The sequence below is a fragment of the Dermacentor silvarum genome, chromosome 10 (assembly GCF_013339745.2).
Source record: "Dermacentor silvarum isolate Dsil-2018 chromosome 10, BIME_Dsil_1.4, whole genome shotgun sequence".
NCBI classification, from domain to species: domain Eukaryota; kingdom Metazoa; phylum Arthropoda; class Arachnida; order Ixodida; family Ixodidae; genus Dermacentor; species Dermacentor silvarum.
In genome coordinates, this window is record NC_051163.1 from 61,156,772 (window position 1) to 61,177,329 (window position 20,558).

The 20,558-nt window shown below is 44.0% G+C and overlaps 1 protein-coding gene across 1 annotated transcript; it reads right to left on the bottom strand.

Annotated features, from left to right (window-relative positions):
* Window positions 1–323: 323 nt before the first annotated feature.
* Window positions 324–20,538, bottom strand: LOC119431579 (zinc finger protein ZFP2-like). Its single transcript, XM_049657921.1, has 3 exons — window positions 18,922–20,538; window positions 10,073–10,163; window positions 324–1,247 (listed from the first exon to the last, which is right to left on the bottom strand). Exons 1-3 carry the CDS (start codon window positions 19,322–19,324, stop codon window positions 827–829), a joined length of 915 nt encoding a protein of 304 aa, XP_049513878.1. The 5' UTR covers window positions 19,325–20,538; the 3' UTR covers window positions 324–826.
* Window positions 20,539–20,558: the final 20 nt, after the last annotated feature.

A 20,558-nucleotide genomic window follows, 5' to 3' on the forward strand; every position in this document is an offset into this window, starting at 1 on the left:
TTTTCATTTTTATTCTCTTGTTCAACTTGCCTACTACAATATTCATCCACTGGGTATGTGCCTCATGTGAGTGGGAGAACGCTGTTGCGGCCGTAACCAGCGTTGTCCGAGCGTATGACAGTTGCACTTAAGTCATGGTACCGAAGCAGATCACGTGTTTGCACTAGATATGAAAGGAATCGACCTTCATACTTCACGTTTCATACTTTACCATTCTTCACTGCTCTACATACACCATTTTCCCAATAAGAATCGTCCGTGGAATCGTGCGATGACACAGCCCTAGTCAGAAGCCACATATTGTTCACCAAATGACTAAAATGTTCACAACCAAATGACTCAAAATTTATTTTAAATAATATAATGTTGGGCAGGAACTTTAAAACACACATTGAAAGATGGCCACATCAGTCTTTATATAGCATAATATAGCCATCACCAATAAAGAAAGGTTCGCTTCACATAGATTCCAACATGTGCATTGGATCTGCGTAACTATTTTTAGTCAACAATTGCAGAAGATGTGCGCACTTGGACCTCCTTTGCTAATACTTGTCGCATAGCCTCTGTGTGAAAGCAAGTAGTCCTAAGGCGCGTTTGTGATTTCAGAGCAGACACACTGATTACAGCCACTCTTGAATGCAAATCAGGTTTCCTTTCATAATGGAGCTCACTTTTAGTGCATCCCTTTAAGCATATGCAAACACTGCCCTTCCACAAAGTCTGACAATGTCATAGCAAATGAGTACGAGCAATGACATCTGTTTTGCAAGGATTTCCTTTAAGGCTCATCACTAGCAAATGTCAGCCGTATGTGGCAAGCCCTTCAAGAAGCAGCGGTCTCTGTCAAGTGCTTGCGGATCTCGTGGTCCTTCCGTTCCAACTTGCGTACAAAGGCCTTCAGGCAAAAGCGGCATTGGTACGGTCTCTCCCCCGTGTGTGTCCGCACATGGTGCACGAGGGTCACCTTCTGCGTGAAAGCCCGGGGGCACAGGTGGCACTGAAATGGTCTCTCGCCAGTGTGGATGCGGAGGTGGGTGTTCAGGTTGCCACGCGCTGTGAAGGACTTCTTGCAGTAGTTGCAAGTGTACGACTCGTTGGCATGCACATTTTCGGAGGGGCACAGGTTACTGCCACTAGTCTCTGTGAGCGAGAACTGCGTTCCCACTTGGTCGGCGGACGAGTTGCGTACGCGCCGACGGGCACTGCGCTGTCGTCTGGTGGTGCCTGCAAGACAAGACAGTGCACTTCAACGCAAGAGCTACACTCTATGGAAAGTTCAGCAGTACAATTTCCATTTATTACATCTGCATGCCTACAACTCACCCGAATTTTCAGCAAAGTTCACGATTTCGGGCTCATTCTAGAATTTATGAGTGTTCCGTCAAGTCTTAAGAAAAATGTTTGCAAGAATTTGTTGCTCGTCAGTATCCAACCATTCCCTTGGAAGTCTACTGGTGGTAGAGGGACACTAGAGGGGTAACTGCTCCGAGCAAGTTTATTTAGACAAGTTCCTCAAGCTGGTGAAATTGGCAATAACAATGTCACCGAAAAATTCACAGCGATCTAAAAACAGTGTTGCTTGTTAGGTTGCATGGTTCCAAGTTTGTGTGTTTGCTGCGTTTAAAAGGAATCATCGTTAATAAAGTGCACATGTACCCCATAAAAGGTGTGTGCTCAGGACAAAGTTAAAAAAAGAAAGTATGTGCAATTACCCAACTTCCTCAGTATCCAGTGTTGTGTGCGCAGGATTTTTAATAACTTTAATGTTCACATGTTAACAGTTATGCATCTGCAAGCTAACAGAGAATGCAACTGCTAATAACAGTGAATGCATATCTTTGGCAACAGCCCACACTACACTCCATTTCATACATAAGGCACTGCTATTAAGGCTAGAGAAACTTCTCTGTTTGCATCCGCAACCAATAAGTAGTGCATCCCATATATAATAGAAATATATTAGGTACATGTCATGTAATTCCACGTAAAATTAAGTCTTGTACCTTTACGCTGCAAAATAGGGCGTATTTATTACACGAAAGGCGTCACAGAAACATATTTACCACCAAACGAGCAGAGTAATATGTTCTTGTGATCAGTGATCACAGCGCATCACTTGGCCTCAAGACTAAAACATAGTATGTCGCCTACTAGAACCACAAATACGTACAAGTAATATGTGATTTGACGTAAACTTACGTACAGAAGTTGTAGTTGTAATATTTGAAGCAGTCACATAAAATGTTGCAGATCAAGAATAACAGAACTGTGAAACGCACAGAATGAGACTTCTCTAAAGTGTATGCTTGGGATTTTTGGTATTGCATTGTTAAAACCAAGAGTGCAAAGACAACAAAAACACAGAGATAGACATGAACACCACGGCACTCTCTAAAATGCCATTATGTTCATGTCTGTCTGTGTTTTTGCTGTCTTCGTGCTCTTGGATTTAACGAGACTTGTCTAACTGCACTACCTGCGCAGCTTCTGCATGTATGAAACAGAGCATATGCTAAGAAATGCTCTACATTATTTCTACATGCTTCCTTGTCTATAAGCGCTCACCCCCATGACTACTGTTATTCTCGTGAACAGCTTTATGCACCAGCAACTAGGGCAATTATTTGTATACAGAGGACAGCAATAGTAGCACATTTTTGAAACTCTGCACATTGCATTGGTAAACATGACAATAACGTTTTCTTCCACTGCTACCCATGCAGACAATCGAATATGAAAGTAAGCATTAGTACACTGAAAGGACACTGCTGTTGAGCAGTTGCAAACAGTGACGTGGAGACAAGCATTTCTTTCACCAGTCAAGCTCATGTGCTCCAGTAGCTTTCGGCTGTTTTCTAAAACTGCACCGATGCCCACCCACCCACCCATGCACGTACACATGCACGCACACACACAGTATGTACACAACTTTGGAGGCATACACAAAAGAATACAACTAATTTTCTCTTGAAGGGCTCTGCAACATATTTTGAAAACAGTAAATGAATGATACCACTTATTAGGTTGTGTAGCGATGAACGTTTTTGTTGCACGAATATTAATTACTAAAACCATGCACAAGGCAGAGAACATAAAATATTGAACGTCTTTGACACCGACTTGGATATGTGCCACTGGATATGCTTGGACATTGCGGCGTCACCACAACATGGCACAGCACGTCCAGAGGAGAGCACGAGGGAGGACTCCGGCTGCACTGTACGCTTCATACACAATGCATTTCAGCTATTTGCAGTTATATAGTCATCACGAACGAGTTGTGCTAGAAATTTGTCCACACTGTACAGTGAATTATGCCTTACCAACAGGGTCCAAGTTTCTACCTTTGAGGAAAGGAAGGCATCCAACAAAAAGAGTTACAGAGTTGTGCTGCACGTCCCACGCTGAGAGTTGTGGCAAAAGTACGAGTAATACCTTAAGGGTCATGAACTACTCTGCTGTTAAACACTTCACTTTGCTGTTAAGCATTTCAATGTGAGTGCTCTATCCTGAATCCTGAGTGGTACCACCGCTGGACCACAAACCATGCACCAATTCACTTCGGGTGCACTATGGACTACTGCCAGGCGACAGGTCTGCAGTAGACTGCAAGATGACAGTTCTGTCCATCTAGAGGTTCTCCACACGAACTGCAAGTTGACTAATTTTCTTTTTTTTCCACTAGCGTGATGCCTACACCTGAACCTCTCAATGAGCAAATTTCACCACCATGTCGCAAACTTGAATCCAGACCACGGGAGGAGCTGCAAAGCATTGCAGCCAGCGGACTTGTACAATTATACAACTAAGATCTAAAGTTGTTTCTATAAACGTTGAATTTGCTCCATTTATGTAGTCTTCCTTCTGCTGGCCTGTGGAATGGCTGCATCTGCAGAAAAGGAGAGCATGAAGCATACAGATTTCAGCAGTAGAGAATTGCAATAAAGATGGGTGGCATGTGCAGCATTGGATATTACACTTCATGTTGACCTCCAAAATCTCTAGCCAACCACCGTAGTTCAGTGGCTATTCTGCTAAACAAGCACTGTGATCAGGCTAGTTGGTATGGATCCATAAAGTTAGATAGCACAAAAGCAATGCAGGCACATATCCTGAGTAGTTGTGTCTTTCTGCCCTCTTGCGCTATCCGAGGTTGTAGCATTTCTGCTTCTGAGCAAAAAGTTGTGGGTGCGATACCTGGCAGCCACAACCACATTTGAAAAGGTGTCACGTACCAGAAAAGGAACATGGCACCAGAAAATGTGGCACATGTTCTTACACTTAGGCACACATAAAAAACTTCCAGATAAACAGGGTGTTTTTGGTAGCCGCAGCGATGCCTACGGACATTAAATCCCATGCAAATCAAATGCTCCCGCTTAACTCCCTAACCCTTTCCCGGGAGAAATTATGAAAATTTTCCGAATACTTTCGGGCTTTCCTGCAGAATATATATGTTTTAAGGTATATTGTTGAAAAGCCAAATTTTTCACACCCAATATATTCAAGACTTGGTCTATAAAGGGCACTTCCCCTCAACATGAAAGTTTTACATCTGGCAAAAAAATTAACATAAAATACAAAGCAATAAGCAAGAGGTAGAGGGGCAGCGGGGCCTAATACAACTTCACATGCAGAGATTAGTTTGCATCTGGCAAACAAAGCAAAACCAGAAGTTGCCTACTGTTCTTTTAGGACAATAACAGCTAAGGCTTCAGAGTTCCAAAGGTAAAGCTTTCCGCAATGTGCTGTTGAAAATCTAGTAGGTATTGCTTTCCAACGAAGTGTTTGAGCTGGTCAAACATGGAAGCTGTGTTGGAAGGTACACCGGAAGCCAAGTGCGGTTAATGTTAGGGGAAATGTTGCACTGCGTCATCCGAGCTCTTGCTTGCTGCAATCTTATTAACATTTGAAAGATCTCAAGTGTTCAGGCTCCAGCCAGTATGATGTACCAATTAATTGACTGACAAGAAGAAAAAAATGGCCAAAGGGAATCTTTGTACTAGGGTTAATTTTCCACTTGGGCTTGTTGGTTTTCCATTAAGAATGTGTAGCATTGCGCACAAAAAAACATTGACAAAAGAAGGGACATGGTTTACACACACGTATGTGTAAACCGTGTCCCTTCTTTCGTCCATGCTTTTTGCACGCAATACTACACATTCTTAATGGAATATCTGTGTGTCCGACTTCCTATGAAGTCTCTCCTTGTGTTTTCTTTGTTATCCAAGAAATCAAGAGTTTCGAGACGCAGCCAAAGTCGCAGCACCGCGTGCGCCTTTTCCTGCCGACGGTTTCACTGGTCTCTACTAAACGACGCTCACGCTGCCACATCGCGTTCATTTTCAAAACGGGACAGCAGGGCTGCGATTTCGTAATGATGCCGTTTCCGATGCTATTCCTTCTCGCGCTTCCTCGATGGTCAGAGCGACGATCCGCCCGCGTTTGAGCCGGCCGTGGAAGCGGGTGGCGCATAAAATGCAGCGGAAAGCATCGCTGCACAACCGGCAACAAGTTTGTGAAGGGAAGCAGTCGCGAAGAAAGAGGGTTTCTTTCGATACATTTGTAGCAGCACCAGCAACGCGCAGAACTGTTGTCGACGCCGTCCGCGTTTTCCCCGCGTTCGCACCGAACGCTCGCGGCGTCCCGGTGCCTCTGGCGGTGGCTCGGAGGTTTTCGACCAGCAGATCAGAACTGGACACTCGCCGAGCAGCGTCGGAAGTCTTTGCCGTGCACCCTCTCGCCTCGCAACGTTTCTATAAACAAGTTTCTGTTTGTAGATGTGTGCTTACTCGTGCTTAAGCAACTTCTTCACGGGTAACACATGCACGCTACATCTACACATTTAAGCACAATGGCTGCAAGAATAAATTTTCCGTGGTGTCCCTCCCCCCTGTTCTCTAAAAAAGCAGCACGCGCGAGTTCTACCAGACGCTTTGTCAGACGACGACCACACTGTTTAAAGACTACTTGACAAGGGGGAATAGCATTCACTGCGGTCGATCAAACACAGTCAACCTTTACTGTACTTAGTCAAGTTGTTCAAAAGACTGCTGCTCATCACAAATGATCAAACACGCTTTGCCGGTCGTCGTCGTTCGGCTGAGTGCACAACAGTAGAGTGGTGCGCGGCGCAAAGGTCACAATTCTTCACACGTAAAGATCGGGCACGCAACAACGAAGACTCTGATGATGATCGCGCTGCTGTATCGTGCTGTTGTAAGGAAGAACACCCTTGTAACACAGAACACATACAACATGCATGTCTACACTTTGTAAACAGTTGTCATATGTCAAAAATAACGAGTTCTTGCTGCTGCTAATCACGATGGAGCTTTCCTTGACATATCAGGAAAGAAGTGTGAAAAATAATCGGATCGGTGGAGTACAAATTGCGGAAGGTGGTTTTTGGCACGCACTTGGGGGCCGAGTGAGGAAGTGAAGCGTGTAGAAGCAAAGCAAAAACCATGCAATAACAATGAACAAAGCGAATGGCCTAATCAAAATCCACGTGATCGAACGTAGGATCGTGACGTAGGCGCGGTTTTTGAAAACTATCGGTGCGCAGAAGAGTGCGAACTTGCGTTTGCTCCGTCAAAGTACTGTCATAGGTACTGCCCGCTCAGCGGCCGGAACAACAAAGCCGCATGTAGTTGCACTGCTGCATGAAGCTGACGCTCTACACGTGTCCTTAAAGTTGCTGTGTATGATGTCTTCGATGCGTTAGCGTACGTGAGAGCGGTCGCACATCCAACACGCAAGCGCGAAGGATGACACACGTACGTACAGAGTTCGCGTTTAAAGCGATAATTAATAGCTTTCTTTGGCAATTCCCTCCACTTTGCGATTTGTACATACATACGTATATATGTTTTGTCTGGCTTCGCGTACAGCGATTTCCACATTGCGTGGGATCTTCACAATTTTAATTGCGGTAGCAATTGTATGGATACTCCAGGCGAATTTTTGCCGTCGCCGTGATGTTCCAAGTGCAAGGTGAATGAGTGGCCCGCTCAAGCGTGAGGTTGAGCCGAGAAAGACGATGGCTTGATGCGCGCAGTCTTCGCGTCCAATGTTAGCGGTCACGTGATTGAGTGCGCGCGTCTCCTGTTCTCCGAATGTTGAAGGCAACCTGCGGCAGTTGCAATGTTTAAGGGCGAGCCAAGATGGCTGGTGGCTTCCTGCGCGTTATGGCGAATGCGCGTTGACAATTCCCTCGCGTCTGTTGTTGGACATTACGTTACCAGAGTTTCGGATATGCGGAACAGTTCTTCTTCTTCTTTCTGGGGTTTTACGTGCCAAAACCAGTTCTGATTATGAGGCACACCAGTAGTAGAGGGCTCCGGATTAATTTTGACCACCTGGGGTTCTTTAACGTGCACTACAACGCAAGCACACGGGCGTTTTTGCATTTCGCCTCCATCTAAATGCGGCCGCCGCGGCCGGGATTCGATCCCGCGATCACGTGCTCAGCAGCGCAACGCCTTAGCTGACTGAGCCACCCCGGCGGGTGGAACAGTTGAAATAATGAATTGGGCTAACTAAGCGTTGACTTCCTGCTGCCAGCGCTCCTCATCACTCCAGCATGGTGACAGTGCTGTTCGACTGAAATCTGTTCGTTTGCCTGTGCCCACGTGACATCATATATGATTATTTAGTTAGTAAGTGCATGAGCTGTTTAGTGCATTTTATACAGCTAACCTATAAAATATTAACCTTAATTGCTACATGTAATTGTCTAATACTTTGCTATCACTATCAATGTTTCGTCTTTTGGGCAAAACTACTTTTGTCTTCTTTTATTGGCTTCTGAGATGCCCGAGTTATGGCACACAGTAAGAAGACAGAAGGTAAGCAAGCAAGGAGCCGAGACATTCACCTTGGATTCGTCACTGGGCTTCGATTCTTCAGACAGCGACCAATTTCAGTAGCCGCTCATGTGCCTCCCTGGTGTGCCCGTGTACAACACAATGTGTGGGAAACCACATTTGGTGAGGTTAATTCTGTCACTCTTCTAGAAGTCAACAGTCTCTGCAATGGCCCTCGTGCCAGGCGACAATATATGTTGGCGCTCCTTCTGGCATTGCAAAACAAAACAGGCACTCACCTAAGATTTAAAAGGAAATAAAAACATATACGAGGTCTGTTAGAAAAGTATCCGACCTTATTATTTTTTTTTTTCGAACACCTGATGGATATGAAACAAGCACGCTTGCATCAGCCGACCTTGAACCTTCATGCGCATGCGCAAATTTTTTCCCACCTGTCGATAGCATCAGTCGCTGGGACGCAGCGTTTGAGTGAGGTAGTGCGCAGTGCTCTTGACGGTTTTTTTATTGCAAGGAAAATGGCGGAGCGACTGGAGCAGCGCTACTGCATCAAATTTTGCCAGAAACTGGGCGACAGCCAAGAGGAAACTATTCAGAAGATTCAGACGGCTTTCGGTGATGATGCTATGAGTAGCACACAGATTAAGGAGTGGTACAACCGGTTTGAAGACGGCCGGCACATCGGTGGACAGCGAGCCACGCTTCAGGTCGGCCATCAACATGCTGAAATGACCAAGGGCGGTATTCTGTAAGAGTCTACCTAGTGAACTGTCCATTTCGGCTGTCGCTGATTTGGCTGCTGCTTGACGTGCAGGAAGGAGACTGGCTGGCACCTTCCTGCACATCAAGCAGCAGCATAATCAGCGACAGCCGAAATGGACAGTCCACTAGGTAGACGCTTACAGAATACCGCCCCAGGTCATTGCCGAAGTGAACGCTGTGGTGATGCGGGACCGTCGTGTGACTATCCGAGAAATTGCGGGAGAGGTGAGCATCAGCACTTTTTCTGCACATTCCATTATGACCGAAGATTTGGCCATGAAGAGAGTTGGGGCGAAATTCGCGCCGAAGCTGCTCACGGTGGAGCAAAAGCAACTTCGTGTTGAAGTCTCACAGGACATGCTGGATTCAACAAACAGTGACCCCGACTTCATGAACACCATAATCACTGGTGATGAGTCTTGGCTGTACGGGTACGACCCGGAAACCAAATGCCAGTCGTCACAGTGGAAGCATTCCACGTCACCAAGACCAAAGAAGGCCCGCCAAGTGCGCAGCAACGTCAAAGTGATGCTGACTGCTTTCTTTGACTCCCGCGGTGTGGTGCACCACCCACAGGGTCAAACAATCACCAAAGAGTACTACAGGGATGTCCTCCGTCGCCTACGTGATGCTGTGCAGCGCAAGAGACCGGAGTTCTGGTCAACAGAAAATTGGCGCATCCATCACGGCAATGCTCCTGCACATTCCTCACACTTTATTCAGACTTTTTTTGGCAAAAAACCGGACTCCTGTAGTTCAACAGGCTCCTTATTCTCCTGATATGGCCCCCTGCGACTTCTGGCTGTTTCCCAAAATCAAGAGGCCATTGAAAGGAGCGCGATTTCAGACAAGAGATGACATTTATGGCTGCAATGACAGTTGAGCTAAACTGCATTCCTAAAGAGGGCCTTCTCGGAATGCTTCCAACAATGGCAGCACCGCTGGGAGAAGTGTGCGGAGTCCCAAGGAGATTACTTTGAGGGCGATTAGGTTTCCAATGCTCCAGTTATGCCAGTTTTTTTTTCTTCAGCCAAAGGTCGGATACTTTTCTAACAGACCTCGTAATGACGTTTCGAGACCGCTACGATAGCTGTAGAGGCCTTAAAACGTCATTTATGTTTTATTTCCTTTTAAACCTTAGGCGAGTGCCTGTTTTGCTTTGACAATGTATCACCCTCGCCCGACAAGTTTTTTGTCGAACCTTCGACTATCTTTCTGGAATTCCATTTGTTCCCAGTGCTAATGTCAGAGGATCTTGTACTCTAACAACCTTGAATGATCCTGCAGTCAAACCTGTAACAAGTTTTTGGTGCTGATGATACATGTTGACGATACATGTTTGACGATGCATGTTTGTCCCCGCTCACCGAAGAGTTTGGCTTTCAACTCACGTACATTGGGAAGGGACTTTACGTGCAGCATAGTTACATTGCACTTGCCAACAAAGTGCAATCAACTAAATTCACCCTGCTGTTTACCAGCAGAGACCAAATTTCGTAATTTCAACAGGTTTGTGCACATCGCTGTATTTCATGTTAGCATACTGCTCCAGAGCACAAGGCAACACATCTATTAATGTGTTACATGAATGACAAACTTAAAATATCATGATAGCACATAACCTTATGTTTATAACCTGCTTGAAGTAGACAAGGGACTATATGCAACCGAACATAATATAGGCTACAAGCAAAAATGATCGTTGCGATGTGGTGGCCCCGATTATTGTCGGATGCATCGCCATCCTCCTCACCTGCGCAGTCTGCAGAAAAAGGCTAACAGCTGGGACTTCGAGAATTTCTCTACACTACTTAATGCTACACCACGTGGCTGCATTTGCGCTTCATTCCAGTGTTTGCAGTGACTGTGTGTCCTCTTTGCATCCTGTTTCTACTGTTCTGGTAGCATGAATCAAGAAGCTCGCAACAGTGCACATGTGAAACAGTGCACATGTGTTTCTCTAAAAAGAAAAAAAAAACAAGTTCAGTCTAATTATAATATTAATGGGACGCAACTGTTGACTGTGTCAGAATTTAAATATTTGGGAGTGTATTTCACCACTGATTTATCTTGGACACGTCACATTGATCATATTACTGCCAAAGCATCTCGTGTGCTAGGATTTATGAAAATAAACGCAAAAAAATTTCCAATCAAAGCAAAGGCTCTACTCTATCTCTCTAGTGTCCGATCAATACTTGAATATGCCAGCACGGTTTGGGATCTTTGGACACGAACAAACATAGACAAACTGAAAAGAGTTCAGAGTAGGGCTGTGCGCTTTGTATTTAAAAATTACACAAGGAATTGTAACAGAGGCCAAAAAGAAAATTGAGTGGGACATGCTGCAAAAACGACGTTTAATTCATAGATTAAAACTGTTCCACAATATTTTTCATTCAAGAACAGGTATTAATCGCTTGAATTATTTACATTTGCCCGACTACGTGTCTATGAGAGTTGATCATGAACTCAAAGTGAAAGAAACTTCATGTAAAACAAATGTGTTTAAAAAATCCTTTTTCCCCAATACAATCCGTGACTGGAATCGGTTACCACGTGATATTGTGAACATAACTTCAACTGACATGTTTGTACAGACACTTCACGATGCAATAGTATAGTAATGAACATGATGTGGTGTTTTATCCTATGTTACCTGTATTATGTTTCTTTTCTTTTTTTCTGTTATGTAAACCCCCCCACTGTAATGCCTATTGAAGGCGCTGTGGGTACTCTGGTAAATAAATAAATAAAAATAAATAAAACCAACTATAGCCCATTTAACAACACCATCTGCTCTATCAGCAAACAAATCATCATGGCAAAAGCGGAAGCCAGAGCTGTTGTCTTTGAAACGTCTCGCTTGCTTACGGCCTATTCGTACATTTTATTTGCATGCAGCATTGATCATTCATTCGAACCATGTTTGAGGGCACAAAGAATTCTGTGCACAAGCATCTGTAGTCACTTGATACTTTTTCAGATTTCGTGAGGTTTCTTTGGAGCCCCCCAAAAATTAAACAGCTATATTTATGGAAAGAATTCAATTGGCTATTTCTCAACATGCTCGACAACTTTCATTTTGAGTTTGCATCGACAACTTGAGTTTTGCATTGAAATCAATATGTTAAAAATTTGTTAATTAATGGGTTAATTATTTATGCTCATATTAAAGGGACACTAAAGAGAAAAATGATTTCTTCTGTATCAGTAGATTACCCTTCCACAATACCGAAAACACCACCCTTACCGCGAGAAGCCGTTTGACAAACCAGAAAAAAAAAAAAAAAAACAGAAGGCGAGTGGTGACGCCACCTTGAAGTTCCTGCACCAGCTCACCGTGACGTCATGGATTTTGACAGCGTCTTCTGGGTCTAAGTTAATTCTTTAGCGGTAAAGATTGACTACATTGTGTTCTAAAGTAGCCAGAGACTGAATATGGCAAGTTTCGCAAACGTTTACTGAGCCAACGAGGCCCAAATACGAAAAATTACTTCAGAAGTCATGACGTTACACTGAAGTGCTAGCCGTTGGGGTACCCGCGCGAAATACAAAAAATTTAACTTAGAGCTTCAGTTTCTCTTCTAATAATTTACCTATTGCAGTGTAATTAACGGCAGCAAAGTTTTTGAAGAATAGTACTTTATCAGTCTAAGGCCCGTATTCAAGAACGCAACTCAAGTTGAAGCCCATATGCTTGACTTGATTTAAATGACGCCTGTCGTGAACGCGCCGGAGGAAATGCAATGAGCGTCCTGGGCACGTTGACGCCAGGTGTCACTCAGATCAAGTCAAGCATGGGCCTCAACTTAAGATGCGTTCTTGAATACCGTGGTAAGTTGATTTACTGTTTTGCTTTAGTGTCCCCTTTAAAGGATACATTGAGTTGCTTGAAAGGGCAGTCAACAATACTGCATTGGTTGCATTCGCGTAGCATGCACCTGATTTTTTTTTAAGGCTTGCCGCAAGTTAGCTTCATTCTGAATTCACGGTTACAGCATAAAAAAGATGGGGCACAGGAGCGTTCGTGTGCACTGCCACTTCATTGTTCTCTCTCTCTCTCTGTGCGTGCGTGCATATATAATCGTTGAACAATCGAATATGAGTGCCACAGATGCAGCAATCAACTGTGCAACTGGTAGTCCGCAAATGTGCAACTGGTAGTGGTCAACAGCTTGCAAGGCTCACCACGAGGCTGTTTTGCTGTGGCATTATGTCCGACATAATTTTCTATGAAGTACAGCAAACCAGCCCACTGAAGCACAACCGACCTCTCGGCACTTGACCAGTCATCCAAAACAACCTAGCTTCTACAATTAGCTGTACATTAATACAGCTTATAAAAAATACACATAAGTGGCTTTAGGGCAAGGTGGTCGCCAATACTGACTAGTTGTGCTCGTACATGCGTCTTGTAATTTTTCTTGTCAAGTTAGTGCTGATATTTTTCTTTCCAATTTCAGCTGTAGAATGTTATTAGCTTGCATTTGCTCTCTACTTCTTGCACACCATATAGCAGCTGTCAATTCCTCTTCCTTTAGCTGCACCTATAGTCGCCAATATGTGTTCAAGGCAGAAATATCCTTAGGCAATTTTTGTTGGCTGTTATAGATTAGGAGGGAGATTACGAGACTGGAAATTTAGTTCTAAGTAAGCAAAGGCCAGCATCCATGAAAAGCAAAAAAAAAAAAAAAAAGTCCTAAGTGATGGCTGCATTCACCATCTTTGTTCTGGTGTAGATATGAACATGATCTGATCACCCACACCCGTTCTATGCTAGAAAGCTTAGTATAAAGCTCCACGGTCTAAATTATAGTGTATACTAATCCACGCAAGGTTTATCTTACAGCCTTGAAAAAAAAAGATTACTGAAGGTTTGCGCATGTAGCACGGAAGTGGTAGGTATATTGCAATTGCTACATGCAGAAGCAGACAGTTGCGCCTTTTCAAAACGTGAAGGTGGTTTATTTGCACACAGTTGTTACACAGGGAGGGCTGTAAAAATGAACCAGCAGCACATAAATAAAAGAACAAATTGTGCATTAACATGACGCTGAATGCTCTATGCAGATAGAAAAAATAGAGAGAAGGAGGAAAGAAAGAGATGTATATAAAACAGCAATAACTGATCAGTGCACTTGCTGATATGAACCTACAAAGACACCAGCGTATAAGACAAAGCATCCACCAGAAGGTTATACAGGAACAAAGTAAGTGGTCCTCACTATGTCTTGTGACGGCTACTTATGATTGTGGCCCACTAAGCACATTCCACCAAGCACATAAATGTGCAGGACCTTAATAAATATACGAGACATCATGTTAATGGAATAAGTGAAATGAAACATTGAACTTGTGCTTTCCTAAATGCAATGCGTTGTTGCAGCCATTGATAAACTCGGGGTTTGGGTGAGGGCAAACATCCAGACACCATGGAGCCCAGGCAGTAACTGCCATTTCATTTCCTTTGGTTCTGTGCTCACTGCCCACCTCCCTTTGCTTACAATGCGAGAGATGGATAGAGTCTTTAGCTCATGCTCGTGACACCATAATTAAAGTATGTTAAATACTGTAGAGCCCACTTAAATAGGTCCCACTTAGGTTGAACTCTAGCTTAGCACAAACAACTTTTTTGTCCCCCGAAAATTTTTGCATTTCGCATACTGAGTGTACCTCATTTAAAATGACCTTGGCTCATATTCCACATAAACTCTACTCATTTTCCATTCTGTTCATCCCGTCGCATTAGCCCGCACGCTATCAAAGTCGCCTGGACAACGAATTAATGTGGTTAAAAGAAATCAACTGCTATAAAACAAAAGCTCTGGTTGCTGCACCAGTTCAGTCAAAACAAATAAAACTGTGGTGCAGCGTCATTATTTCCCGACATACAAATCAGACCTGCCAACCGTAGAATTCAAGAAAGCACAACAGTGGAAGGCAAGGAATACTGAAATTCACTGGAAAATAGTAAAAATTATTACAATTGTAGTCGGGAAGAGAGTCACGAACTATTGAGAGAAGACAACGAAGTCCAGCAGCCTGGAGAGCGGGAGACACCAACCGATGCTCTTGGTCCAAGGCTGTTGTTGCGTAGCCCTGCCCCCTTATACAATATGTGTTTACTGTTTGTTACAAGTTTGAACGCTGTGTTTCGCAGGGATGCTGTGAATAGGCACTCTGCTCTATACAGGGTGTTTCATTTTAGCTGCACCAAATATTTAAAGATTGCCTGTGGCAGATAGCACGATGATAATCCTTGATCTAAACTACTCAATGAGGCGTCCATTACTTCCACAAGAAATCAAAACGCCTAATTAAATAATTAACACAGTTACGCTAATGAACTTTTTCATTAATTATTTTATGGCACATATTTCAATCTACGAATTATAGCCGCTGAGTTCGCAAGGTGTATCCACTTGGAACGAATTCTCAGGACTGAACCAGTTTCGAGATATTAATTTTCAAAGTGTCCGACGAAATGCATGGGCGTTCCAGTGAACTTTATGCTAGAATGCATATAACAGCGTTTTCCTCAAAAACTTAACTGGAACGCCCATGCATTTCGTCGGACACTTTGAAAGTTAATATCTCGAAAGTGGTTCAGTCCTGAGAATTCGTTCCAAGTGGATACGCCTAGCGAACTCAGTGGCTATAATTCGTAGATTGAAATATGTGCCATAAAATAATTAATGAAAAAGTTCATTAGCATAACTGTGTTAATTATTTAATTAGGCGTTTTGATTTCTCGTGGAAGTAATGGGCGCCTCATCAAGTAGTTTAGATCAAGGATTATCATCGTGCTATCTGCCACAGGCAATTTTTAAAATTTTGGTGCAGCTAAAATGAAACACCCTGTATAACTCGCAGTAACAATGATCTGTGCTGCAGACAAGCAGAAATGTTTATGAAGTTTATTAATGCAATATTCACGTAATGGCTGCCAAATATTTGGTTGCAATGTTACATAGGCTCTATCAGTTTATGACGCTGCCACACATGCCTGTGTAATGAATGGCTCCGAAAAATAGGACCGCATAATTTATTCAGCGACTGTACTTGTCTTCCTTTTGAAGTTAATTTTACCCTAAACTATATGCAAATGAAAAATCGTAAAATATTCGTGTCAATATGACAATCATAAATGAGCGCTAGAAATTGGGCATTTTGCAATAAAATTGTAAAAAGCTGACAGGTATGCAACAAAGTGAAGGGAACAAAAGAAGAATACACCAAGCTGGTAAAGGCTGTATAAAATTCACTAATGACTGACCGATAGAGTTCGAACGTCCAAATGCAGCACAAGAGCTATGAGAGACACTGTTGCAAGGGGCACTGGATTAATTTCAACCTGGGATTCTTCTGACTGCACCCTAAGCTTGGTATTGTATGCACATATACAGGAGTACAGTGGAATCTCGTTGATAGGATCTTCATGGGAACCAAAAAATAAAATGTATCATCTGGACAATCGTATTACCCAAAAATAATCGTATATAAGAAAAGAAAAACACTTATCCCGAAAAACGTATTATGCAGAATCGTATCAATGAGATTCTACTGTATACTTTTTCATTCTTGCATAGCCGGGAACTGAACCTGTGACCTCACATGCAAGAACAGAATGCCATAGCTATTGAGCCATTGCCAGTGTGTGTGCATGAATTCACGAAAGAAGCAAGACCATGAAACAGAGCTAAAGGTCTGCAATAAATTTTATGCTACAACATGTCTGCACTGTGCGAATTTGTGGTGCTATAGGTTACAGGTAGCAAGCAAGTAGATAGCCTTGCACACCGCGAGAGTGCAATTGTTGTGTAGGAACCGGTAGAGCATACTCATTATGCGTCTTGCAAAACATCATTATGTGCACTATTTTTTGCAAGTCAGATGTTAATCCTGCAACTTGCCAACTTCCCGAAAGGTTGCTTTAGGTGCCAACCTTTCATAATGCACTTCTCCTAATGCAAGCGCTCTCTAATATGAAGCAGTTCGTTGTCTTCCAAGGCCTAACTGTATATCTCTATTATGCAAAGTGTGAGAGAAAAAGAAGGCTATGAAAACACAAACACACTGAACTGGAAATGCATAGAAAGGTAATAAATATGCAAGACGTATTGCCAGAAGTACAAGGCTAGCGCAATGAAATAAACATTTGCAAAATAGATATTGAAATGTCTATGCCTCGTAATAAGCTTATGGTTGGTAGTGTAACTGGCACAACACGCGTGCAGAGCAGAAAGGGTTTGTCAAGGGTCATCCACCTGCATGCAGCTGTACATCTACCACCTTACTTAGGTAACAGGAAGACATTTATACCGTAAACAGCTTGTTCGCAGGCTTTATTGTTCACAATTTTGTTCATATTCAAAACTTTTTAGGTACCTATTCACAAATGCTAAATATAGTGAGGCAGGGTGAATGCAGTTCAGCATAAAAAGCTGGTCCGCGTGCCAGCAACCCTTTCAAATTGCAAAACTTGTCACACAACCACATAGATTGGACCTACTTTGTGGTTTGCACTGTTCAAGTGAGGCAGGCTGGTAGCAGCTTCCTGTGATTTTACACTGTTCAAGTGAGGCAGGCTGGTACCAGCTTCCTGTGATTTACACTGTTCAAGTGAGGCAGGCTGGTACCAGCTTCCTGTGATTTACACTGTTCAAGTGAGGCAGGCTGGTACCAGCTTCCTGTGATTTACGCTGTTCAAGTGAGGCAGGCTGGTACCAGCTTTCTGTGGCACCTTTACGAGCGCTGATGTTAAGGTGGACCTTTTGCTTTGGCATGAAGTCCACACAGGCAGCATGAGGATGGAGGAGCATAATAATAACTGTTGCGCTTTTCAATGTCTTACAAGCATAGGTTGGCACACTCACAAGTCACTGATTCATACTCACTCCACCCTCATATCACAGCCCTGAGACAGAGCACTAGTGAGTGATGAACGGTAACGGTGGATGCGAGTATTAACAGGAGTAAAAGCTAACCAACATGAGTACTAATGAAAGTCTCTGACCGGATGTTAGCACGTACATAGGTGACTGTCGACGAGTGGATGCGAGTGAGTGGGAGTGAATGTAAATATGAGCGTGAGTAGGTGCTGGTAAGTATTAATGAAAGTCACTATGAATGTGAGCAAGTGCTTGTATCAGTGAGCGCAAGTAACGTGAGCGAATGTTGGCGAGTGTGGGTACATATGCTGCAAAAATATTGGTGAGCAAATACGAGTGAGTATCTCCTCATTATGTTGACCTATGTCCATTACAGACACCATGCTGTAGGGCTCCAGATAAATTTTTATGTGTACGCAAGTGCATTCTAGAATGCAGCCACCAAAGCTGAGAACTGAACACTGAGCTTTGCACTTCATAGCAGGAAAAATATCAGCTAAACCATTATGGTAGGTATCATTCTCTATGCAGATCTAAAGCTTATGCACATGCATACCTTGTTTAAAGGGCTAGGATAAAGAACTTCATATGTGCATAAATTCCACATTTTGGTGTTGTCCTAAGCCATGCTCACAGGTTGTGCGGGTCGAGGTGCATAAACCCGTTTATGTTGCTGCTCCTCTGCGCCATGTCTGAGCCTTCCCTGCACCATGTCGGAGAATAGAAGAACCCTGCCGTAGCGCCTTTGTGCGTTGTGGACTGGAGGAACGTTGCGCCCTTTTCTTGACCATTGCTCGTAGGGTGAGCCTCCTGCAAACCCATCTCCACAAGGCTGATCCAGAGGGGGACCCCCCTTGCCTCCATTCTCTCTCTGTATACATTGACGAGGGCTATCTCTAAATCATACTCGTTGGCAGATCCAGAGCTACTCTGGATCCATCCCTAGTCATACTTATCATAGAATCATACTGTGTTACTGCGAGAACCATTACATGCAGCCATTATCACTTTCAGACTGGCGATAAAGAGTTCAGTGATTGTTAATGTGTGTGTGTGTGTGTGTGTGTGTGTGTGTGCGTGTGTGTGTGTCTATGCAGGGTTTGAAGAGTTGAGGCAAGAATTGTCAGTGAGATTATTTTCTGGCAGTCCACGTGTAAATATTTAAAATTGGCTGCTTGCAAAGACGAAGTCATTATCAACACTGTCTGCTTTTTTCATAGTTTGGCAAACCACTGGTGGCACTTGCGAGCGACCACTCCTTTAAGATATGCACTCACTCGGACTTCACCTCCTACCTGATTACACTCACATGCACTTATGCTCACCCGCACTTGCTCCCACGTTCATATATTTACTCACACCTGAGAATAGAGTGAGTACAAGCGAGTTCGTTCGCTCAGTGAGTGCGTGTGACAGCCCATAGCTTTTCTAGCCCTGACCATTAGATTCGTTCGGCAGAGCCCCCACGCCTGATGCCACAGCATCATCAGCACGCCATGTGTGCATCTCCTCATGTCTCTTCACTTGCATTTTGCGTGCGAACACCATCGGGCAAAAACGACACTGAAACGGCTTCTCGCCCGTGTGCGTTCGCACGTGGCCCACAAGGCTAGTCTTCTGTGTAAAGGCCATGGAGCAGAGATGGCACCGGAAGGGTCTCTCGCCAGTGTGGATGCGCAGGTGTGCGACCAGGTTGCCCTTCTGCATGAAGGCCTTGCCGCAGTAGTCACACTTGTGCGGGCGCTCGCCCGTGTGTATTCTTTGGTGATTCTGCATGCTCGTGTGGAAAGCTGTGGTGTAGCCGCACACGAGACACCGCCGCAGACGCCTTCCCATGTGCGAGTCCAGAAGAGGTGGTCGACCGGGGCGGCGACGCACAGCAACAAAGTCTGCGTAAATCGAACAGGAGCATTCTTAGCAAAAGGGAGAGGAACATTGGAGGGAAAGACTGGGAGGTTAGCCAGTATGAGCTGCAGCTTGCCACTCTAACTGGGGCGAAACGGTGGTGGCAGTGAAACGTGAGGAGAGACGAGGTTATGAAAAGAACTTGCACATAAATGCGAGGAAGTACACAATTCTCATAGCCTCTCATGCAATCCACATGTGAGGAAAAAACAGCAGTGATGCATTTAAAGCCCTCTGGGCTGATAACAGTCTAGACAAGCGTACCAGAATTCGGGGCAATCTTAAACCGTTTAGCATAACCAACATCTCATCTTTGCACGCTGTAGCCAGGGCAACCAGAAAGGATGTTTCCCAAGTTTATTTTTGCAGCCAAAGATGTCAAAAGCAACAAACATGGAGCACAGCTTCCCAAGTCAATGAGAGTTTGGCTTGGTGCCCCAGGCACTTGACTGTGAATATAGAATGGGGCACTCACCTCCTAAACCTGTCCATGATATATCGAGAGTGTGCTTGAGTGACAAGATGCATGCCTGTGCTACAACCTACAGGGCATTCGAATGTGAGTGGGACACCTAATCACTTTCCAAGTAACGACTGCAGTAGACATCCAAGCTTGAAGCTCACTTGCTGATACTTGCCACATAGCCTCCGAGTCAAAGCCATTACCCTGTCATGCGTTTGTGATTTTAGGGCAGAAACATCAATAGGCTGTCTTGAATGCAAGTCCTTTACTTTCATATTGCAGTCCACTATTTAACATCACACAACACCAGTGTTGCATCACTAAGTTCAATAGCTACTGGCGGCGACAGCCACTATGTAAAATGTTGTGGTATTAGTGCATGGCACGCTTGTATCTGCCCGATTGTTTATGTATGCTTGTTCTTCGTTAAAAGGTTGTTAATAGTATGAGTGTTTGTATTATTTACTGATTCCTTTGTCTGTTCCCACTTTGTTCAGAAGATGAATCACCACACAGCAAAGCAGAGCAACAACACGTATGAACACTGAGGCAGCTCTTCACCGCCATCTCATTAACAATGCCCTACCACAAGCACAGATGGATGTATTTCAGAATCATCAAATGTATTCTGTCAATTGCAAGTGATTTCCAGGCAGGCACTACCTATCTACTGCAGAGGTTTGCATGCATTTCACACACTAT